This window comes from Neovison vison, chromosome 4, assembly GCF_020171115.1.
Source record: "Neovison vison isolate M4711 chromosome 4, ASM_NN_V1, whole genome shotgun sequence".
NCBI lineage: Eukaryota > Metazoa > Chordata > Mammalia > Carnivora > Mustelidae > Neogale > Neogale vison.
In genome coordinates this window covers 173941787-173967114 of record NC_058094.1, presented here as the reverse complement: position 1 = coordinate 173967114, position 25328 = coordinate 173941787, and the positions used below count along the sequence as shown (strand labels likewise).

At 35.6% G+C, this 25328-nt stretch overlaps 1 protein-coding gene across 1 annotated transcript in view; it reads right to left on the bottom strand.

Annotated features, from left to right (window-relative positions):
• Positions 1–10036: 10036 nt before the first annotated feature.
• AHR (aryl hydrocarbon receptor) overlaps positions 10037–25328 on the bottom strand; it is a 51653-nt gene continuing 36361 nt past the window's right edge. Inside the window, exons 8-11 of the mRNA XM_044246146.1 lie at positions 24729–24838; positions 23945–24086; positions 15134–16376; positions 10037–12543 (exon numbers count right to left, since the gene is read on the bottom strand). Coding sequence (XP_044102081.1) covers positions 12397–12543; positions 15134–16376; positions 23945–24086; positions 24729–24838 — 1642 coding nt within the window. The 3' untranslated portion in view covers positions 10037–12396. The remainder of the gene's footprint in view (positions 12544–15133; positions 16377–23944; positions 24087–24728; positions 24839–25328) is intronic.

Below are 25328 nucleotides of genomic sequence, written 5' to 3'. Positions count from 1 at the left end.
GTCCGCCTTCTTCATATATGGGAAATAAATCTGTCAGTGGTGCTGGGCACGAGAGATTTGATTGTTTGCCATTTTTCCCCCCTCTTTCTGTACTGTAAAAGGCAATGACATAGAAAAGTGGCTGGCTTTGCCGACTTAAAGTATCCCAGAATAGTCTGTTCTAAGGTCTATTCAGAGACTGGGGAACAGAGTAGGTGATTTCTGCTTGAGTCTTGTGCTTTATGATGACAATTTTTTCTCTGCTGATATTTTTTTTCCCTTATTTCCCAATAGCTTCAAAATGTTAATGGAAAAAAGAGGTGCTATTTATTTTTTTATTGAATAGTTTATGTTCACCAAAATCTGTTCTTTTTCCATAGAAACGGAACTGTAGCTGGACACATGGTTGCAACCAGGTGTGACCACATAACTAAGTTTATGGATATAGAATGTGGGCAGAAGTGATGTGTGTAATTTCCGAGTTATTTTCTTGAAGGTCCTTGCCCTTTGAGTCTATTTTCGTATGTGGTGTAAGGAAATGGTCCAGTTTCATTCCTCTGCATGTGGCTGTCCAATTTTCCCAACACCATTTATTGAACAGACTGTCTTTTTTCCATTGGACATTCTTTCCTGCTTTGTTGAAGATTAGTTGACCATAGAGTTGAGTGTCTATTTCTGGGCTCTCTATTCTGTTCCATTGATCTATGTGTCTGTTTTTGTGCCAGTACCATACTGTTTTGATGATTCACAGCTTTGTAGTACAGCTTAAAGTCTGGAATTGTGATGCCACCAACTTTGGTTTTCTTTTTCAACATTCCTCTGGCTATTTGGGGTCTTTCCTGGTTCCCTATAATAAATTTTAGGATTATTTGTTCCATTTCTTTGAAAAAATGGATGGTATTTTGATAGGGATTGCATTAAATGTGTAGATTGCTTTAGGTAGCATAGGCATTTTCACAATATTTCTTCTTCCAATCCATTAGCAGGATATTTTTTCCATTTCTCTGTGTCTTCCTCAATTTCTTTCATGAATACTTTATAATCTTCTGAGTACAGGTTCTTTGCCTCTTTGGTTGGGTTTATTTCTAGGTATCTTGTGATTTGGGGAGCAATTGTAAGTGGGATTGACTCCTTAATTTCTCTTTCTTCTGTCTTGCTGTTGGTGTATAGAAATGCAACAGATTTCTGTGCATGGATTTTATGTCCTGACACTTTACTGAATTCACATATGAGTTCTAGCAGTTTTTTTTTTTTTAAGATTTTTTTTATTTATTTATTTGACAGAGAGAGATCACAAGTAGACAGAGAGGTAGGCAGAGAGAGAGGAAGGGAAGCAGGCCCCCTGCTGAGCAGAGAGCCCGATGCAGGACTCGATCCCAGGACCCTGAGATCATGACCTGAGCCGAAGGCAGCGGCTTAACCCACTGAGCCACCCAGGCGCCCGAGTTCTAGCAGTTTTGAAGTGGAGTCTTCTGGGTTTTCCACCAAAATATATTATCTGCATATAGTGAAAGTTTGACTTCTTTGTCGATTCAGATGTCTTTTACTTTTTTGTTGTCTGACTGCTGAGGCTAGAACTTCTAGTACTTTGTTGAATAGCCGTGGTGACAGTGGACAACCCTGCCATGTTCCTGACCTTAGGGGAAAAGCTCTCGGTTTTTTCCCTTTGAGGATGATACTCGCTGTGGGTTTTTCATAGATGACTTTGATGATACTGAGTCCTGTACCTTTTATCTCTACACTGTGAAGAGTTTTGATCAAGAAAGGATGTACTTTCTCAAATGATTTTCAGCATCTATTGAGAGTATCATATGGTTCTTGTTCTTTTATTAATGTATTGTATCACATTGATTTTGTGAATGTTGAGCCAACCTTGCAGCCCAGGAATAAATTCCACTTGGTCATGGTGAATAATTCTTTTAATGTATTGTTGGATCCTATTGGCTAGTATTTTCATGAGAATTTTTCTATCTGTGTTCATCAAGGATATTGGTCTGTGATTCTCCTTTTTGATGGGGTCTTTGTCTAGTTTTGGGATCAAAATAATGCTGGCCTCATAAAATGTGTTTGAAATAATACATTATATGTTAATTAAAAAAAAGAATATGTGAAATGGCCGTACTATGCAACATGAAAAAAATATGTGTTTGAAACTTTTCCTTCCATTTCTATTTTTTGGAACAGTTTCAGGAGAACAGGTATTAATTCTTGTTTAAATGTTTGGTAGAATTCCCTGGAAAGCCATCTGACCCTGAGCTCTTGTTTGTTGGGAGATTTTTGATGACTGCTTCAATCTCCTTACTGGTTAGGCTGTTAAGATTTTCTATTTCTTCCTGGTTCAATTTTGATAATTTATGTGTCTCTAGGAGTGTATCCATTTCTTCTAGATTGTCAAATTTGCTGGTGTATAGTTGCTCATAATATGTTCCTATAATTGTTTGTATGTCCTTGGTGTTGGTTGTGGTCTCTCCTCTTTCATTCATTATTTTATTAATTTGGGTCTTTTCGCTTTTCTTTTTGATAAGTCTGGCCAGGGGTTTATCAATCTTATTAATTCTTTCAAAGAACCAGATCCTAGTTTTGTTGATTGGTTCTACTGTTCTTTTGGTTTCTATTTCCTTGATTTCTGCTCTGATCTTTATTATTTAAAGATAATAATAAATAATATTATTTTCTCCTGCTGGGTTTAGACTTTCTTTGCTGTTCTTTCTCCAGCTCCTTTAGGTGTAGGGTTAGGTTGTGTACTTGAGACCTTTCTTATTTCTTGAGAAAGACTTGTATTGCTATATACTTTCCTCTCAGGACTGCCTTTGTTGTGTCCCACAGATTCTGAACAGTTGTACTTTCATTTTCATTTGTTTCCATGAATCTTTTTAGTTCCTCTTTAATTTCCTGGCTGACCCATTCATTCTTTAGTAGGATGCTCTTTACCTTCCATGTATTTAAGTTCTTTCCAAATTTCCTTTTGTGGTTGAGTTCTAGTTTCAAAACATTGTGGTCTGAAAATGTGCAGGGAATGATCCCAATCTTGTGGTACCAGTTGAGACCTGATTTGCACCCAGGATATGATGTATTCTGGGGAATGTTCCATGTGCACTAGAGAAGAATGTATTCTGTTGCTTTGGAATAGAATGTTCTGAATATATCTGTGATGTCCATCTGGCTCACTGTGTCATTTAAAGCCTTTATTTCCTTGTTGATCTTTGCTTAGATGATCTGTCCATTTCAGTGATGGGGATGTTAAAGTCCCCTATTATTGTTGTATTGTCAATATGTATCTTTGATTTTGTTATTAATTGGTTTATATAATTGCCTGCTCCATGTTAGGGGCATAGATGTTTAAAATTATTAGATCTTTTTGTTGGACAGACCCTTTAAGTATGATATAGTGTCCTTCCTCATCTCTTATCATAGTCTTTGGCTTAGAATCTAATTTATTTTATATAAGGATTGTCACCCCAGCTTTCTTTTGATGTCCCTTAGCATGGTAAATTGTTTTCAATCCCCTCACTTGAAATCTGGAGGTGTCTCTGGGTCTAAAATGAATTTCTTATAGACAGCATATTAATGGGTCTTGTTTTTTTTTTATCCATTCTGATACCCTGTGGCTTTTAATAGGGTCATTTAGCCCATTTACATTCAGAGTAACTATTGAAAGATATGAATTTAGTGTCATTGTATTGCCTGTAAGGTGACTATTACTGTATATTGTCTCTGTTCCTTTCTGGTCTATTACTTTTAGGCTCTCTCCTTGCTTAGAGGACCCCTTTCAGTATTTCCTGTTAGGGCTGGTTTGGTGTCTGCAAATTCTCTTAGTTTTTGTTTGTCCTGGAAGCTTTTCTCTCTTCTTCTATTTTCAATGACAACCTAGCTGGATATAAGATTCTTGGCTGCATATTTTTCTCATTTAGTTCTCTGAATATATCATCCAGTTCTTTCTGGCCTGCTAGGTCTCTGTGAATAGGTCTGCTGTCAATCTAATATTTCTACCATTGTATGTTACAGACCTCTTTTCCTGAGCTGCTTTTAGGATTTTCTCTGACAAACCTCTTTTTTGAAACAATGCATTTTTGGTCTCTTTATTATACTAGTTTGGACTTTACCATAGCTCATACAGATTCCAAATATAATAAATTTATTTATTACTAATAATAAGAGCTAGTAGTTTTTTAACACTTACTATCACATGACAGTGAATATGCCAAGCACTTTACATATATTAATTCAATAGTTCTGCTAAGGATCCTATAAGGTAAAGTCATTCATTGTATTATCTTTTTTTTTTTTTTTTACAGAGAAGGGAACAAAGGCACAGAAAGTTGAAATAATACCCTCATATCATATATCTACACAGTTGAAAATTAATGTACCCTGGCATATTGGCTTGGCATAGGGACTTGGGATGGAGCGTTAAAGTCAGGGTTTCAGAACAATTTCCATGGAACTTTAGAGTAATATTTTTTGATGATGGAGAATATTTCTGGTTTACCATGTTCTCCATCTCAAAACACAGTTGTCTCTGCAATTAAGAATGGGGAGGCTGTCAAGCAAGGAAGGCAGTGTGCTTGAAAGTGCAAGTGGAACCAATCATAAGTGATGGAAACGAGTTTCTGTGAGTCTCTCGTGTTTCTGCACATCTTGAAGAAGGCACTGACTGCTTTTGTTCTGAACAGTCTTTTCAAGTTGTTTGAATAGTGACCAGCCTTAAAAGATACAGGTAGTGTCTCCCTTCTGAGCAAAGGGTGAGGTGTGTGTACCACTACTAAAGATGATTTGGAGTCCCTCCATTCAGGGTTCCTTTCCTGTAAGTGCTTGTGAGGAGGTTTGTTGCTCTTGTGGGGAACCAGCAGACAGAAGGGCTGCTATTGTTGTAAGAAGTAAACTGCCCTTGGCCTCTGATGCAGGTGTCCTAGGTCTTTCTGCCAACATTGATAAGGCTGTGGCGGGCTCACTTGTTAGTTTGAATGTAGGGTTAAATCTCAGCCCACTCACAGTTCATGACATTAATGTAAAACTTCCTTCTTCTAGATACAGTGACTCAGTCAGTATCCAAAGATGTTTAGTCTAGATTTTTTACATATTAGAAGATGTAATGAGGAGGAGGGGAACTGGCTTCAAAGGCAACAGAAATTCATACCCACAAAAATAGATACTCACTTAGAATTGATAGTAACTTCTAATTATGTTAGCCTAATTCTACAGCACAGATTTCAGTTGCAATTATAAATCTTTATGCCAAAGTCCCCAAATTAGATTTTAATACCCTAAAATGTCAATAAAGAGTTTAAAACATTTTCAAGATACAGCATCTTGAGAAAATGGAGTTGAGAATGAATTTATAGACACTCTTCAAACATTGGGATATCCAGTATTACCTGAAACTAAATTCTCAATAAAAGAAAACAAAAAATCTTATATATCAAGGTTAAAAATGTTTTTGAGAATTTTGATTTTTTTAAAAAGATTTTATTTATTTATTTGATAGGGAGACAGCAAGAAAGTGAATATAAGCAAGAGGAGTGGGAGAGGGACAAGCAGGCTTCCCACTGAACAGGGAGCACAATTCAGGCTTGATCCCAGGATCCGGGATCATGACCTGAGCCAAAGGCTGACGTTTAACAACTGAGCCACCCAGGTACACTGAGAATTTTGATTTTCCTAAGTAGAAATAAAGCCAACTTCTTGTGTCAGGGACAGAATACTAGATAAGAATTCAAGATACATGAGGTCATTTTATCACCAACTATGAAATTTGTACAGGATAGTCTCTGGGCCTTTGTTCTTTTCAGATGTAAAACAGATGCCATGAAATACATCATCTCAAAGATCATATCCAACATAGAAATTAAGGAATCAGAGTCTCAGAAGGAATTTTAGTAGTGATAGTTTATATGACATCAGAATTTTGAATTATTTTCTCAGCATAAATTTGAAATTGTCATTTTTAGAGACAGGGAAGATCATTCAATTTCAAACCCATCTATTTTATCTCCATCCATTTTTCCCATCCATCCATCCATTCTTTTCTTTTTCTTCTTTCTCTTTTTCCTTTTCCTTTCCTTTTCTTTTTTTCTTCTCTCCTTCCTTCTGCCAAGGGGCAGGGGGTAGGTGGGGCAAAGGGAGAGGGAGAGAAGAGAATCTTAAACAGGCTCCATGCTTAGTAGGGAGCCCAAAGTGGGGCTTGATCTCATGACCCTGAGATGATAACTTGAGCCAAAATCAAGAGTCAGATACTTAACTGACTGAGCCACCCATGTGCTGCCAAGCATCTTTCAATAATAGTCTTTTTTATATCAAGGTAAAATTTATTAACTTATAACTCTTATCATTGATCCTCGATTAACTTTTATACAATAAAAAACAAAAATATGCTGTCCTCCCATGTTAGCATGTCAGCTATTTGAAGTAGGCAGTCATATCACAGACCATTCTTTTGTCTTCTAATGTCTTAATAGCTGATTCTTATTAATTCTTCAGTATGTGAATTTATGTTCCTTCACGGTTCTAGTTGGTCTTGAAATGTGAGCTGTTTCATGTAGGACTCTATACATCAGATACCATAAATAGAATTCTGTCTTTCCCCCTGTTGAAAAATTTTGCTGGAGGTAGGGGGCATAGTGTCAGAAACTGATCATTAGGGGCTATGGATCCTGTCCAAGATGTTGGTGGTGGCTCTGGAGGTGGGGGGAAGCAAGTAAAAATTGGTTCTGCCTCAGGTGGAGTTTTCAAAGTTTAAGCCTAACAGCACAGGAAAGCTAATTGGGAAGACTTGAATTTTATCCAAAAAAGTATTAATATCCTAAAGATCACATATTAGGAGAGAAGGGCAATACACCTAATGAGGTGATTTTGCTCCTCAGGTGAGAGTCAGAGGGTCAATCAGGATCTTAAAGACCATGTAGCCTATGGCAGCCTCCATAGTCTAATAATTCCATCATAAGACTATGTTGTTTTTTGTTTGCCCTCTGGGGACTGGAGATCACTAGAGACAGAAGGGCGAGGTAATCAAAGAAGACAGGATTGGGAAAGAAGAGAAGATAGTGATTAAAAACTGAAATTTCAAGTTCACGGAGATGAGGCATTCACAAATGTTGCAAGTCTGATTTGTGGCTGTCCTCACCTGGCATGGAAAAGGAGACTATCGTAGTTGATGTGTGGGAGTTTCAGGAATAAGGCTAGGAGGATCATTGGTAAGGATGATGTCAGGAGGTAAACGTGGAAAGGAACACTGGAGACTAAAAACCAAGATAGTCAGCAAAGCATCAGAGAAACAGAATGAGGAGGATTGATGTCATGGGCAAGATTTAACCTCTGAGAAGAGATTGTTTAACTATCACAGGGAAAGAGGAATGGCAGGTAGTTATTGATTGAGGACTTACTATGTGGCAATCAATAAACGATGTGGTTTATTTTAAATAGGAAAATGATTTTTAGATCAACTCTTTTGGCATAATTTTAGATCTACATTAGAGATGCAAAAATCTGGAATTCCTATATGCCCTTCATTCAGGTTCCTCTAACACTAATGTCTCCCACAGCCACGGGACATGGGTGAAACTAGGAGATTCGTTCATAGTCGCGTACCACTGTGAAGCTTTATTGGGATTTCGGTGGTTGTTGCCTCCTTTGTGCAGTTGGACCCTAACTTGTTTGCGGCTGTGTCCTTTGGCTGTGGCAGGATGCAGTCCCAGACACCATACTGTATTAGGTCACCATGCCTGCTTCCTCTCCTCTGGTCTGTGATAGTGTCTCCATCTCTGCTGTCATTGACCTTCACATTTAAAAGAAAACTCCAAGGAGTTCTTGTGGGATGTCTCTCAGTTTGTGTTTTGTCTGATATTCTCTCACAATTAGACTGGGATTATGTGTTTCTGAAGCTATCATAGAGAGGAAGTGTGTGTGTCATAGCGTCCTTTAGAGAGGCTACAATGACTCAACCATTGGTGATGCCAACCTCCATCATTAAGCAGTGCTTGCCAGATTTCTATAAACTCATTATGTCACCCCCTTTTTCTACCCTTGTTCTTGGGAAGCAAGTTCTTGAGTTTAGCCCCTACCCAGGAGGAGGTATTAATCTCCGTTGATTGGAAAGTATCATATCTACAAATATTCGGGCTTCTTCAGGAAGATTTACCCCTTCTTGCTCACTTATTTATTTAATCACTTATATATAGGAGGATGGACTCCTGGATATTTATTCTTTAGGTTTTAATCCAATGCAATTATTTGTTGGTCAAATTGTTCCAGTTTTGGCCATTGGGAACTAAATATTTTTACAGGAATTATTGATTGAATCCTCCAACAATTCAGGGAGGCAGGTATTACCCTTATTTTGTAGAAACTCTGACTCAGTAACAAACCTTCCCAACAATTCATATCATACATGTGGAAAGCCAGGAATGTGACTCCAGGGTCTGTGTGCTTAGCTTTGCTACACTTTCAGAGGAAATGGATGTTCCACAAACGTCAGTCAGTTATGAGGTGTCTTTTATCTCACCCCCTTTTTTAGACGTGGAATAACAGATTTGGAAGCAATCCATAAAGGCAGGAGTTGCAGAATACATGTGCTTCCAAAGGTACAGTATAGAGAGAAACAAAATCACAAATGGTCAGAAGTAAGCCTGTTGCCAGATGGGAAGGGGGGAGAGTAGCACAAAAAAGAAAGGAGAGGAGGTTGGGGAAACTAAGTATCACAGAAACTAAGGAAGGAAAAAAGTTCACTGAGGGTTCAATTTGGCTGCTGGGCCACAGCAAATCAGCTTACAACAAGGAGGGAATGGAGTGAATTTCCACAAAGCAGTGTAAAAGAAGGGTGGAGAATATAACCAAATTTCAGGAGATCAAAAATTGTTTTAGAGTAAAGAAAAAAATAATTTAGTAAGAAAACGTGACAGGGTCAAGTGAGTTATTTCCAGGACATAGGGAGAACCTCACCCAGGGAAGTTTATAGAGAGGGAGAGCCAAGACTGGACAGGGAAATGTAGATGCTCTGTGCACAAGGCTTGGAAAGGAAGGGTATTCACCTTGGAGTTAGGGGAGCCTCTCCTCACATACCAGAGCTGAGCCTCAGAGATCAAGGACAGTGAGAAGATTGAGCTGAAGTTGCAGGCACCCTGGGGATGTGTGAGTGGTTTTGGTGATTGCAATTTTATTAGTAAAACTACCAGCAAGGTCATCTGCAGGCACTGGGGGAAGAATCAGTGAGGTGTATCTACCCAGTCCTGTGAGTAGCTAACTGCCGGGTCAGTGTGTGGTAGGCTTGGAGAAAGGAGGCAAGCTGAAGTCATTCCTGCTAATGGAAGTGATGTGAGTGAAAGCGAAGATGAGAAATATGATTATCTGGATTTGTACTGGATGTTCTCAAGTCAGATGGTTGAAAGTCATTATTTTATGTCACCCTTAGCTAAAAGGCTCAGTCTTTCTAAAATGTTCACAATTAAGTATGGTACTAACTTGTTAGGGATTTCTGTCAACATCTCGATACATGAACCTAATAATTAGAAAGGCTGAACATAAGACTAACGTAAAAAAATGTTAGAATGAAAACTTCATTTTCCCATGCTTTTTTCTTCAAGTAATTCTAACTGCAGAATTTTTGGTGAATGTTTTAACAGTCAGGAACTTAATGCCGAAGTCTTACTGTATCATTTGTGTCTGTTAGAGGATATAGGCTTGATCCATACTTACTCTAATCTAAGCACATGACAAGTTGTTTTAAAAATCTGTCAAATATTCCTAAAATATAAAAATGGAATTTTAAAATTTAATCTGAGCTATTAATATCACTATATCCATAGCACTAATACAAGATTTAAAAGAACATTCTGTTTCAGAAGTACTTTAATCTATGAAGTTATTTGAAGAGTGATTTATAAAAAATATAAATTCAGGTGAAGGCTAAAATATCCAGGGGCAGAAACTAATAAGTTTATAATTTATTGTTTAATGTATTCTTAAGTAGTGTAGATTGCTTTCAGCTAACATAGTTAGAATACTCTAACTAAACATGCTCATTTCCTCTATATGGACCAGAAAGAATTTACATTAAAGCATATTATTTATACTTAGTGATTATTTTATTACCATATATTATTGTATACAATTTTGTTTAATAAGGATGTTATAAATCATATTTTAAACAAAAACGTATGCATGGCATAGGTAAGCAGTAACATTTTGAAGAGAAAAGCTATGAAAACATCTACATAGAACTTGGTAATACTGAGAAAGGAGTTGGTGCATGGTAATTGAAAGCTTCCTAATACACTGGAACACTGACAAATCTTGAGATACTGTAAGAACAACCTGGTATTGGAGAAGTTCAAGTTAGACACATCCATATACTCCGAAGTGCACATCATATAGAAACAAATACCTCGTTAGAGCGGGTACACACAGAGCATCCTCTGTTTGGCACTTAGCAATATAGACAAAAGTGTACTTGGTTTAATGTGATTTTATTAGATACATTTTAGTCATTTTATATGATAAAAATATACACTATTGCTTTAAATTTTTTAACTGTATAAGTGCATAACTGTTATTCTATTCACAATTTAAAATCCTATTTTTCTGCTAAATAATTCAACCAATAACATGTGGAAAAGACTAACAGAAATGGTTACATGAAGACTCTTAATGAAAGGCTTAAATGTAAAAAAAAATATGGAATATTAATGCAGACCCTGCTCTAAATCTTTAATGATACCTCATGCTGAGAACAAATTATGAAATGTTTTAGATAATTTTTGTTTTTTTTAACATTTAAATTGATTCTACAGATTGAAAATTTTGACTGAAGATGCATAGAACTGATGCATTTCATCTGAAGCCACTTTTATATACATTAATTTATTAAAAATGAAAAATATTATATTTTAATACTACATCTCAGCTTGAGATTCCGTAATGTTTTTATATTATACATGCAATCTGTGTCTGCCCTTCAGGTGTCACATTTAAATAAAAGGGTATTTTTTTTAAAAAAATTAACCTGAGGACAGTAAAGTTAGTAGGGTGATTAATTTGCCTTACTGATAATAAAGGTCATTATATCATGTAAACAGCATGTTTGAAGTTTAGACAACTGCATGGTTGTCTTAATACCAAAGTAAAATTCATTACATGATTTCTTAAAAAGACACACCGAGAAAATATGTAAGACCCAAATTAGGTACATATATATGGTATAGACTTTTTAAATGAATGACTGAAAATATTTTACAAATAATTTTGTTCATTATAAACTATAAATGCACCATTCATTTCACTCATAACAATACTTTGCATCAAACATTGCTATATTCAATCTTAACACTCCTCAAATATGAGAAAAACAGTTTCCACTGTACTAAGAAGTGAAATTTATAAAGTCAGTATACTATACTTTAAAGCTCATTCTAGATCTAAAATAGTTTTTAAAGAATTTATACACATTGAAATGGGGATTAATTAAAGAGCTAGAAATAAAGCTACTTCTCCTCATTGCAAGTTAATAAACACCGTTGCATTCAAGCAGATTTTCCACATTGCAACATTCAATGATCATGGAGATTTTAGTAAAAGTAAACGGTAGTATATCTCTTTCATCTGAAAACACTGCTGAAGTTTTAGTGCTGCGGTCTTAATGTTTATAATTTGGAAACACATTTGACTTCCAAAATTTTTCAACATAAGGCACAGAGCAACATTTAGAGTCTAGAAGCAACTAGATTATAAAATAAATACCTTTTTAATCATTATTTGCCCTTTTCCTGAAGAAAGTGGGTGAGTAGTGCAGTTAAAACATGCTTGGAATAATAAAAATGACTAAATTTAAGAAATACAAATAATATTTGTGTGCAGAATGTTATTTAAAAAAGTATATTTTCTATCAAATATACATCCTACAGTGTTACAGGTATAAAAAACTGTGAGGCACTTACATTAACAATGAAGGAGGGAAGCACTGAGATTATCTTTTATAACAGCACCAAACCACTTACTTTAATATCTGAGATACAAGCCGAAGCTAAAGATAAAAGGAAAGTTTAATTTTGTATTTGGTGTATTGACAACTTAGAAGTTGAAAACTCAGAAATTTGTCAGGAGAAAAAGATGAAATACTTTTTAAAGCGTGTCCTCAAGTTCCCCTAAATAAGTTTTGTATTTTCTCTGGTACTCCGAACCATGTGACATAGAGGTGGAATCTCAGCCTCTGTGGCAGCACACTTTCTATTTTAATGACTATAGGATATGTATTTTTGATAATTTTTCTTAACTCTTAAAAACATTGAAGGTTGATTTGGAAAAAGAGCATGAACAACACACAACAATGCCTCCATGTAAACTTGCCGATGACCAACACTGACAGTTTTATTATTCTGTAATCTTCTGCAAACTCCTCCAGAAACCAAGGTGCTTAAAATGGACTTGCAATTACAGGAATCCACTGGATGTCAAATCAGGGAAAGGTCTGGCTTGTGATGGGTGATGAAGGGGCTGAAGATGTGTGGGAGTCTGAGTGTTGTTCATATTACTTAATTCAGCTGGGTAGGTTTCACTTAAAACTCCTCCATTCTGAAACTGTAAAACAAAAATAGCAATGCAATCAATTAGACTAGATCTTTCAAGCATCTTAAGCCACTAAATGGTACAGTGAAATGCATTTTTAAAATAATTGCCTTGCATAGTTAAACTTCAAACTCTTTACCGTTGCTACATTTTAAGTCATTCAGTGAAGACCAACCGAGCCCATACTATGTGTTACATTTATAACCTTTGGCTTCTCCATTAGATGGTACAGATGTGTGATACACTGGTCTCAGCTCAGATGTGGCATTCCATACATCAGAAGACTGTTTGATGAACTAACTGACTTTGGTTTGGATAGGAACTGACGGATCAGAGAATACCAGTTATGACTCACAGTTAGATTTTTCTGATATAAATAGGTTTGCTTTACCCAGCTTTCATCACAGTCAAGTTCTGGGTACCAATGAATGAACTGCATTCAAAATTAAGGAACTAGGACTTTCCCGTTAAGAGGTCAGCTCTGATGGAGATGTCTTAATATTCTTAAAATATTATAGAAAGGGGTAGGATTTCTGAAACCAATTTTTTGTTACATGCTTTTAACAAGTACTATTAAAATGGTCCTAATTACAGATTAAGTTACCAAATAAAAATTGCGCTCTCATCCTCTTACAATAAAATTAGTCAAATTAGTTTATAATGCTCTTGGGGGTGGGGGGAGAGTTCAGCAGGGCTATATAGATTCTAGAACCTTTGTATTCTAGAACATCATGAAAGTTGTGGAAACTTTCAAATAGGTTGAAATCGTACCTTCAGTTGCTTCAAATAAAGCCTATGTAACATTAGGCTTGATGTTAACATTAGACTTAAAATATCCTCCAGAACATATATTAAATATACAGTAAAAGTCCCATTGTCTAGGTCTTCAATGAATGGTAGCCATGTGGCGTCTTCAAATGGAAGCCACTACTGTTCAGAGAATGGTAAGCTTTGAATGAATGACTCTTATCAGTCATAACACGAAGCATGTCAGCAATTCTCTTTAAATATGTTGTCATAAGAAGTGCTGTCCAATAGAAACATAATGTGAACAACATAGGGAAGTTTAAAACTTTCTACAGGTCCAGAGATTGCCTATTACCTTACTATTCATCAAGAAGTACTACAAAGTAGAGGGAGAAAATGAAGAACTTGTGGTAATGAAATTTTAAACTATGATTAACTAAAAATTAAACTCAATGATCAGGTTGTCAACAGTTTACTCCAGTTACCCACCTATGCCACATCACAGCAAGGTTGTGAGGTAGATTGTAACCAAAATCTAAATTTTGAGGTAATTGAAGGATGTTGGGAAGGAGGATACACTGGACATATATCAAAGGAAAAACTTCCACTGCTGTTTCCTACTACAAAGCTTGTCTACAGACCAAATGTCTGAAAGATGTCATAAAAAAAATGATTACAAATATGAACTTGAATCTTTGTTGCCAATCTATAACTTTAATACATAGTAAATAGAGACCAGTGAATTTGGATCAGGATTTTCTTCAGAAGCCTACTTAATTAAACTTTAAAATGAACTAAATATTTTCTAACGGAAAAGCATGAATGTAAACCTACATTCCGAGGGAGCCATAGAGAGCAGCTATATCATTGTTAACTTTTTTTTTAGTGATTACTTTTAAATTTAAAGTGTGATTGCCGGTAGAGTTTAATGACACTTTAAAAAAAATACAGGGGTGTCTGGGTGGCTCAGTGGAGTATGTAACTCTTGATCTTGGGGTTGTTTGAGTTCAAGCCCCAGGTTGAGTATAGAGTTTATTAAAAAAAAAAAAAGTAAAAATTTAAAAAATAAAATGAAAATACAATTTCAAGTTTGACCACATAAGAGAAAACCAATGAGTTAAGCTTTTTTAAAAAATGTCAGAAGAAAACATTCCATCTTAAAGGATAAACTGAGGGTCTGGCAGATAACATGGGCATACTGCCAGAGAATACTGAGGAAATGAGGACTGAATTCAGGGATCACCAAGGACAAAAGCATTTGAAGAAAGCACAACTATACTGATGATAACCCATTTAAAAAAACTGAGCTTAAAAAAAATTTTTTTTTTGAGAGAGGGTATGAGTGTAAGGGGGTGGGGAGGGGCAGAGGGAGAGAAAGCATCTTAAGCAGGCTCTACACCCAGCATGGAGTGGAACTCCGGGCTCAATCTCGTGACCCTGAGACCATGATCTGAGTCAAGATCAAGAGCTGGAGTCACCCAGGTGCCCCTAAAGAAATTACTTTGAAAAATGCAAATATATTTTTGAACTCTGTTTTTAAAGGACATATAGTTAAAAAGAAGAAAGAGAAACCCAAGGATCCTAAACAAAAACTTTTCACTAACTTCACCTGGTAACTTATGGACATATTCATGTTGCCTTAGCCCTTGACTTGTTTCACCTTTACAATTTGGGTAAAAAAAAAAAAAAAAAAAAAAAAAAAAAAAATCTATTAGTATTAGTAACATGGCAATACTGGAAAAGTCCTGGCTTATATAAAAGTAGTCACAGACATAAAAAGTTTATAACTCATATGTATTTCTAATGTGAGAAGAAACCCAGAAAGGGTTTATTCAGAATCTGCTAAAACCCTTACCTTGTTTAAAAATGCCTGTGGAGCCGGCATTGCTGGGTTGTAGGGCATATGAGCCCCATGGCTGGGCTGCGGTTCTGGCTGGCACTGGTACATGGACATGGCTCCGGCATAACAGGACCGAGGACTTACTACGGTTGACTCTGGATTTAGTCCATGTGTTTGATTTTCGGGAACTTGTAAACATGTGACAAGATCTTCTAAATTAGTAGTAGGGTATGGGGATGGGTCAAAGTTCCCTGTGGGGAAGTCTAACTGTGTCCCCTTGGAATGCTGTGGTAACACAGACTGATGACAGGGAATCAAGTTCTGTGTGTATGGCCCAGGATCGATCTCCGGTTTGTAGGGAAACTCGTGACTGGTCCCAGTTAAGTCCGGAAAGACACTGTACTGTTGTAGATCTTGCTGAGGACAACTCAAAGGCACGGGCGGGTTAGAGCTCCATTGGGTAAACATGCCGTTCACTTGCATGTGCTTCATTTTCTGACAGAGCTGCTGCTGCTGCTCCACTGCTCTGTGGCTTTGGTGGGGCTGGAGCTGCTGCTGCTGTTCCAGCCGCAGGTGCTCTTGTACCACACAGCTCGAGTTCAGGGCCCCGGACTGCTGCTGCTGGTAATCCGAGCACCCAAAGGTAGGCTTACTTAAAGAATCCTGGACGTATGTCAGGATTTCATCTGTTAGGTCTATGTCTCTGAAGTCATCCTCAACCGACAAGTCACTTCTGAAAAACTCCTCATTCTGTTGCATGTGTTTGATATCTTCAAAATCAATGCCTAGCTGTTTCATAATGCTGTACAAGTCACTATTTCTGTTGTCTGGAAAGAGCCCTGACTGACCTCCAGAGAGTGCTGGGTTCATTTCTTGAGAATGACCTATTTCCTCATGTTTCAGGATACTATCACTTCCCATTGGTGTGACAGTGTCTTGCCAATTACTGCATACGTTCACAGGTTCATTAAAAAGATTTCGTTCAAACGGTGTGCTACTTGAGGCAGGATAGAGATAAATGGACTCATCCTGTTGCATGATGGCAGCCAGGAGGGAACTGGGATTGAGAGAATCCTTACTGAGAGTTGATTTGGTAGCAGAATCTCTGCCACTTGTACCATTTTTAGTCCTTATTGATAAGGGATCCATCATAGGAGGGAAAGCGCTGGTTATCTCATATAACACAGCTTCTCCAGTAGTAAACATAAAAGGGAACTTCGTATTTCGCTTTCGTAAATGTTCTGTTCCTTCTTCCTCTCTAAAATTGGGTATAAAGAAATTGGTATATATTAGGAAGAGTTTTTAACATAAAAAATTTAAAAGAAAAACAGCAAGCAAAATCCACTCTAATTGAGTTTGCTAGTAGGGAGCATGAACTTAATATTGACATACATTTTTCCTAATGACCAGTGCTATAAAACTTTTTAGACAAATTGAAGTGATTTAGAATTTGCTCCCAAACTTAGTACAGTCATTATTTCCACACTCAAGTGTTCATCCCTGACATCCTGCAGAAAAAATAAATTGAATGGAATAAAGATCCAAATATAAAAACAAACTAAGAATTAACCATCCTGGCCAGGGTGGCCCCTGTACAGAGCAACCCAGGATTCTGCACCCACTACAGCAGCGGTCACTCTGTGGAAGGTGCCAGAGACATGCAATCCACACAGGAGAGGTACCTACAGGTTACTCCTTCATGACTGGGAGAGGAGCTGTTTTATCTAATTAGAAAGTCAAAAATGAGAAAGCAGAGGAATATGCTCCAAATAAAAGAGTAGGGCAAAAGCAGTAACTAAATAGTCTGCTAAAGACTTCAAGGTGATTGGGAGAATGGACGAACTCAGTGAGAAGTTCAACAAAGAGATAAGAGTAGAATACAATAACTAAAATGAAAAATAGACGAGATCAGCAACATAGTAGGAGATGCAAAAGAATAGATCACTGGCCTGGAAGACAGGGCAATGGAAAGCACCCAAGTCAAACAGCAAAAAGAAAAAGATGATGAGTTAAGGGCATTCTGCAACCACATCAAGCACACAAATGTTCACAATATAGGGATCCCAGTAGAAGAGAGAGAGGAAAGGGGCAGAGAACATATGTAAAGTAATAATAGCTGAAAAATTCCTTAAGCTGGGGAAGGAAACAGCATCAAGGACAGTCTCAAAAACAATAAACCCAAGGAGCTCCACACCAAGCCCTATCAAAGTTAAAAGCAGCAAGAGTAGCAGCAGCTACTTATATACAAAGGAAACCCCATAAAGGCTGTCAGCCGCTTTTTCAGCACAAATTTTGCAGGCCAGAAGGGAGCATCATGGGATATTCAAAATGCTAAAAAGAAAAAAAACCTATAAGCAAGAATACCCAACAAGGTTATCACTCATAATTGAAGAAGAGAGGAAGAATTTCCCAAACAAAAGTTAGAGAATTCATCATGACTAAGCAAGTCTTACAAGAAATATTAAAGGGAGTGCTTTAAGCAAAAAAGAATAAAGCATAACCAGAAGAAAATTTTGTAAGGAAAAAATTTCACTGAGAAACCTATAGTAGAGGTTGATCATTCAATCATTTGTAAATTATTGATTTAACCTTATGATTGTTAAAAGACAAAAGTGGTAAAATCAATTATCTATAAAATTGGGAATTGCAAAACATCGAAGAATGGGAGGGGTAGTACAAACTGTGCTTATATGACATGTTCAAACTTCATATAGACTGGTATATACTTGGGGTGTTATATGTGAATCTGAAGGTCCTCACAAACTAAGAATGTATATTAGATACATACACATGAAAAAGAGAAAGGAATCCAAGTGTAACACTAAAAAAAGGTATCAATCACAAGGGAAGAAAGCAAGAAAATAAGGAAGAGGGCACAACTACAGAAACAATAAGAAAAAAAATGAACAAATGGCAATAAGTACATCCCTATTGATTACCGAATGGCCTAAATGCTCCATTCAAAAGATTGGGGACTGAAGGGATTAAAAAAAAAAATCCTTTAATATGCTGCCTACAAGAGATTAGCTTCAGACCTAAACGCAAAGTCAGACTAAAAGTAAAGGGATGGAAAAAAAAAAAAATACTCCATGCAAATGAAAGGGAAAAAGGGGGGATGGGTAACAATACTTATCAGACAAAATAGATTTTAAAACAAAGACTAGAGCAAGATATAAGGGCATTACATAATGATAAAGGGACCAATCTAAAGAAAAGATACAATAACTGTAATCATCTATGTACCTAGCATAAGAGCACTAAAATATATAAAGTAAACATTAATAGACCTAAAAGAAGAAATTGTCAGTAATAAAATAGTAGTGGGGTTTTAGCACTGTACTTACATCAGTGGATAGATCATTAGGGCAGAAAATCAATGAGGAAACTCTGGCTTTGTATGATACCTCAGACCAGATGGACTTCTTATATATACACAGCATTCCATCCAAAAGAAGCAAAACACACACATGAAACTTTCTCCAAGTTCATGTTAGGTCACAAAGAAGACTCAATAAATTTAAGACAGAAACCAAGCATTTTTTTTTTTTAATAAATCTAGAAATCAGTTATAAGGGAAAAGACTAGAAAAATCACAAACACATTGAGACTAATCACCATTCTATTAAACAACCAGTGGGTCAACCAAGAAAACAAAAGGAAAAAGGAAATTATCTACAGACAAATGAAAATGGAAACACAATGCTGGGACATAGCAAAAGTAGTTCTAAGAAGATTATGCCAATATAGGCCTAGTTCAAGAAAACCTTTCACTTAAAGCAACTAGAAAAAGAAAAGATGAAACCCAAGTTAGTAGAAGGAAGGAAATTAATAAAGATCAGAGGAGACATAAATGAAATAGAGATTATAAAAATAATAAAAAGGATTATTGAACCAAGAGCTGGTTCTCTGAAAAGATAAAATTGATAAGCCTTTAGCCAGGAACAAGAAAAAAAAAAAATCAGAAACAAACAACAAACATTACAGAAATAAAAGTAACTGCAGACAATACAGAAATACATATGATTATAAGAGGCTAGTAGAAGAAATTAGAAAACAAAAGCAAAAATGAACAATTTGGACTATACCAAAACAAAACAAAACAAAAAAACCTTGTGCACAGTGAAGAAAACCACCAACAAAAGGAAAAGGCAGCCTACTGAATTTGAGACAATACCTGCAAATGATATAACCAATAAGGGGTTAATATCCAAACTATATAAAGAATTTGTGCAAGCAAGCAGAAACTTAGGAATAAACTTAACCAAGGAGGTAAGAAATCTGTACATTGAAAACTATAAAGTCCAGCTGCTGATGGCCTAGTCTCAATAGACTGTTGCCTTCCTTTTTTCAGATATTTCACTGTTAGTGAACAGAAACACAGTTAAATTCTTTGTGTTAATTTTGTATCCCGTAACTTTACTGAATTTTTTTTTCTTTCTTTAAAGATTTTATTTATTCATTTGACAGAGAAAGAGAGATCACAAGTAGGCAGGCAGGGGGGAGGGAAGCAGGATCCCCGCTGAGCAGAGAGCCTGATGCAGGGCTCAATCCCAAGACCCTGATATCACTACCCGAGCCAATGGCAGAGGCTCAACACACTGAGCCACCTAGATGCCCCTTTACTGAATTTTTCATTGGTTTTAACAGTTTTGGGGTGGAGTCTTTAGGATTTTCTACATATCATATGCAAGCACATACAATTTTATTTCTTCCTTTCTTATCTGAATACCTTTTGTTTCCTTTTCTTACCTGCTGTTCTGGCTAGGACTTCCAGTATTCTGTTTAATAGGAGTAGTGAGAGTGAGCACCCTTGTCTTGTTGCTCCTCTTAGAGAAAAAGACTTCAACCTTATACCATTGCATGATATTAGCTCTGGACTTGTCATACCATGGCCTTTCTTATGCTGAGGTATGTTACTTCTAAACCCAAATTGCTAAGTTTTATCCATTAAAGGATGCTGCATTATGTCAAATGCTTTTTCTGCATCTACTGAAATGATTATACAATTTTTATCTTTCATTCTATCAGTAAGATGTATCAAATTTATTAGTTTGATAATGTTAAATCATTCTTTCGCCCCTTGATATGATCCTTTAAAAGTGCTGTTAAATTCAGGTTGCTAATATTTTGTTGAGAAGTTTTGCATCTGTATTCTTCAGGGATATTGTCTTTGGTTCTCTTTTCCTTTAGTGTCCTTATCTGGCTTGGGTATCAGGGTATTACTGGCCTCATAAAAAAAGTATGGAGACTATGGACTCTGAAAAACAATCTGAGGGGTTTGAAGTGGGGGGGGGGGTGGGAGGTTGGGGTACCAGGTGGTGGGTATTATAGAGGGCACGGCTTGCATGGAGCACTGGGTGTGGTGAAAAAATAATCAATACTGTTTTTCTGAAAATAAATAAATTGGAAAAAAAAAAGTAAAAAAAAAAAAAGAATTTGTGCAACTCAGCATCAAAAACAATCTGATTAAAAAGAGGAGGTGAAGAGACATTTTTCTAAGGAAAACCTACAGATGGCTAACAGACACATGAAAAGATTATCAGCATAACATCATCAGGGAGGTACAAATCAAAACTACCATGCCGTATCACCTCACATCTGTTGGAATGGCTAAAATCAGCAATACCAGAAGTAATAAGTGTTGACGATGTGGAGAAAAGGGAACCCTTGTGAACTGTTGATGGGACTGTAAATTGGTACAGCCACTGTGGAAAACTGTGGGGGTTCCTCAAAAAATTAAAAACAGAAATACCATACACTTCAGTAATTCCACTGCTGGGTATTTACCGAAAGAAAATGAAAACACTAATTTGAAAAGATAAATGCACCCCTATGTTTGCTGCAGGATTATTTATCATAACTGAATTATGGAAGCAACCTAATGTGCATCACTACATGAAAGGACACAGAAGATACAGTATCTTCTTAAAAAAGCTCAGCCTTAAAAAAGAATGAAATCTTGCCATTTGTGAAAACATGGGTGGACCTAGAGGAAATTATGCTAAATGAAATAAGTCAGAGAAAGATAAATACATGATTTCACTTATGTGGAGTCTAGAAAACAAAATTAACACATACAGGCACATACAGTCTCAAATACAGAAAATAAACTGGTCGTTGTCAGAAGGAAAGAGGTAGGAGGATGGGTGAAACAGATGAATGGGATTAAGAGGTATAAACTCCCAGGTATAATAAATCATGGGGATGAAAAGTACAACATGGGGAATACAGTCAATAATACTGTAATAACTTTATATGCTGTCAGGTGGTAAGTACACTTACAGTGAGAATTGCACAATGTATAACATTGTTGAATCACTATGTTGTACACCTGAAACTAACCTAACATTGCATGTTAATTATACTTACATTTTTAGAAATCTGAGTGGGCAGAGTCATATCTAAATAAAAAACTTAGTAGGCTCTCTAAAGGAAAACAGTGGTATAATTGACCTAAAAATTAAAAATCTTGCATGGCAAAAGAATTCATAAATCAAGTTCAATGCATGGAGAAGATATGCCATATTTATAATTTCATATATTTATACTATAGTGTGTGTATAAATATATACAATTTAATATCCATATTATTAAGTAAACAGCTCTAATGACATCCAAGAGAGAGCCAAACAACCCAGTACAAAACAGGCAAATGATTGGAACTGAAAATTGATGGAAGGAAAATGCCCTAGAAAGAGATAAAAAGATGTCCTGCCTCATTAGTAATGAGAAAATGCAACAAATAACTACTTAATAACTAATAACTAACAGAACAAGCAAATACAAAACTCAAATAATAAAAATATGAACAGCACAAACTAGACCACTGAAATATGAAGAACACCGTCCATGCAACAGAACATACATTCTTTACGAAAGCACATGGGATTTTTACCAACAATACCATATGTTAGATCATAAATAAGCTACCACAGATTTCAAGGAAATGAAATCAGAGAATGTTGTCTAACTTCAGTGAAATTGGCCTAAAATTTAGTAACAAAAAGACTAGAAAATCCCCAACATATAAAGTACATACCACTCTATATTTCTAAACAAATCATGAATGGAAAAAACAAGACCTATCAAAACATTAAGACTATAGTTGAAGTTGTACTTAAAGGGAAATCAATACCTTAAAGAAAAGGTTGGAAAAATAGCAAATGATACTCAAAGAGAGAAGGAAGGAAATAAGAAGAAGACCTAACTGAAGTAGAAAACAAACATAAAATAGGAAAAATCAGCAAATTTGGATGCTTGAGAAGACTAAAAACAAAGGCCTTCTAGCAATATTAAGAGAGAAAGCACAAATTTCTAGTATCAGGAAATGTTTCCTAATCACTATTGGTCTTAACTAAAAAGAAAACAGAGTACAAAAGAGAAAAATCATCATCATGACAATGAATCCAGAGGAAGTATTTGACAAAATTCAATAATACCCTTTCATGATGATAATATTTAGTAAACTTGAGAGAAGGAAAACTTTTAAATTAAAAAAAATGTATGTATGTATAAATAGCAAAAGGAAACATTGCCACACACATCATCCTCAACAGTAAAATATTAAAGGGTTTCTCTCTTAGGCTTGGAAGAAGACAAAAATGAAACCTGGTATCATTATTTCTTTTACATTTTACTAAGGGCCTAACCAGTGCAATAAAGGAATTTTAAGAAATAACAAATGTCTGAAGATTAAAAAGAAAAAAATTACATACATAATATGTGTTAGAAAATCTGGAATAATCCATACAAATTAGGAGGAAAAAGTGGATTTTACGAAGGTCACTGAATACAAGCCAATATTTAAAAAAATCAACAATTGGGGATTGTTATACACATAGAGCATTTAGAATACTGTCACAAGAGACCAAATATCTAGAAGTAAAATTAAGAAAAATATGGAAGACTCGGGTAGGAAAAATACAACCCATTACTGAAACAAAGATAGGTACATACTCATGTGCCCATATGCCTATATACATACATATACATTCACCATCTTCAGAGGTTGGAAAAATACTATGACACTGTTAACTCTCCCAAAATAAGCTATAGTTTCAATGTAATTCCATTCAAAATCTCAACAGATACTCTGGTGAAAAGTGACAACTGATTTCTAAAATATATATGGAAATAAAAAGGATAAAGAACAGAGAGGACAATCTTGAAGGAGAACAATCAAAAATCCTCAACAAACATGATGGAGAGCATACACTGAGAGATCAAGATTTACTATAAAGGCAGAGCAATGAAAACCATGTGCTGTTGGTGTGAAAAAAGATAACTAGGCTCCTGGAACCCAGAAACAGAACCACAGACAGAATCCCCTAATTAAAATACAGTATAGCAGGTAAAAGATGGCCTTTTCAAAAAACTTATCAATGTTGATACTTACCTCAAGGAAATACAAACATCAGCTCTCTAGAGTGGAGAAAATATTTGCAATATGGTATTTGACAAAACACTCAATTTACAGAATATGTAAGAAACTCAGAAACTACTGTTTGCTTAGAAAACATATAATAGACACAGCATTCTTTCTCACTTGGCACTACCTTTTTATCCTTCTTTCATAGAGTAAAACCCTAGAGTTTTCATTGTTTATTTCTATAATTCTATATATTTAGTTGTTCAGTAAAGTTTGTCAATTCTATCTTGTCAATGTCCTTCATTATGCCTTCTTTCTATACAGATTATCTTTTCAGTTTTTACTTGCTAGAAAATTCTCATAGAATTTATTTGGAAGTTTACATGTAAGAGAATTTATAAACCAAAGTATTATTAAAAATTAAATGAAGATGTGAAACATTCTGTCTGCATACTTACGTTAAAGGTCTCTGAGTTGCAATGATATAATCCGGTCTTCCATTTTTATACACTAAGCGTGCATTAGACTGAACCCAGGCCCATCGATTATCTTTGGTAAGAAGCCTGAATACTATCATGCCACTCTCTCCAGTCTTAATCACTAAAATCAAATACAAAAATTATCAAACCCAAAATCAACATATTAAAGAAAATCTCTGAAGCAAACCCTCTCTAACATATTTTTGAATATATTTCATTTATCACCAAAGATAAATGTCTTGACAACTTTTAAACATATTAAAATGCATGGAAACAGTTCTTCAGAACTGTTTTTTTCTGTTTCAGACTAAATTTATTATTCAGTAGGTTAAAGGGATGATTAGGTCAGAAAATTCTAACACATGAAACTAGAGAGAGAGAGTATCTAGTTTGGGGAAACTAAAAAGATAAAAATTATTTTCATTTAAAAAGGGAACATTTCTGTCACCGATGCTTTAAAATTGTGTAATAAAATATTAATATATACTATCAGATTTATAAATTAGTGATACCATTAAAATACTATTAAAATGGAGAAAAACACTGGATAAAATGGTCATTTTCATAGTAGTTAAGCTACTGTATACTCTTGTGTGGCAGATGTACAGCAGTTAATAACGAGTGTAATTCAGATTAATCATAATGGTATGACACTGAGTCTAAGTTTATTCAAATAGTTGCCTGAAACACTGTGTAATACTCTGAAGTATGTACAAGAATGTATGCCAGTCTTCAGGCATGTTTATAAGGAAATACAACTTACTCCGTATATGGTACTCAGCACAATAAAGCATATCAGCAGCATGAATAAATTGGTATCCTGATCCTCTCATGCACAACTCTGCTTCAGTATAGCCTAAAACAAGTTTTCCTCTGTTTAAAAAAAATAGAAGAAATTGGTTATATACAATTTACTGCACTATGTTTTCCTTGACATTCAGAATTTTACATTAGCAAGTACAAGGAGTCAATCTCATTCATGTAACTACTTTCTTTTGTTTTTGCTGCTAACTTCAGTTTTAGATGATCTTCTTCTGGATAAAGAAAATGAAAATTAGCACGGCCAAAGATGAATCTAACAGAACAAATTACGTAGATAAAACAAAATTTTTAATAAAAATGGATAATGCTAATACTCCATTTTGAGGGGCAAAATTTTTAAAACTTGTCTGTAATCCCGTATTAGAAGAAAAACAATGACACATTTTTGATATAACATGAAGGCTACTATCACAGTCCACTTCATAATTTTCTGGAAGTTACTAAACTTCTAGGGCTAAAAATCAAATAAAGTTTGTATGTTTTAAAAATGTAAAGCAAACCAACAGTAAAAGTCATGAGGATACTGAATCTCACCAATATA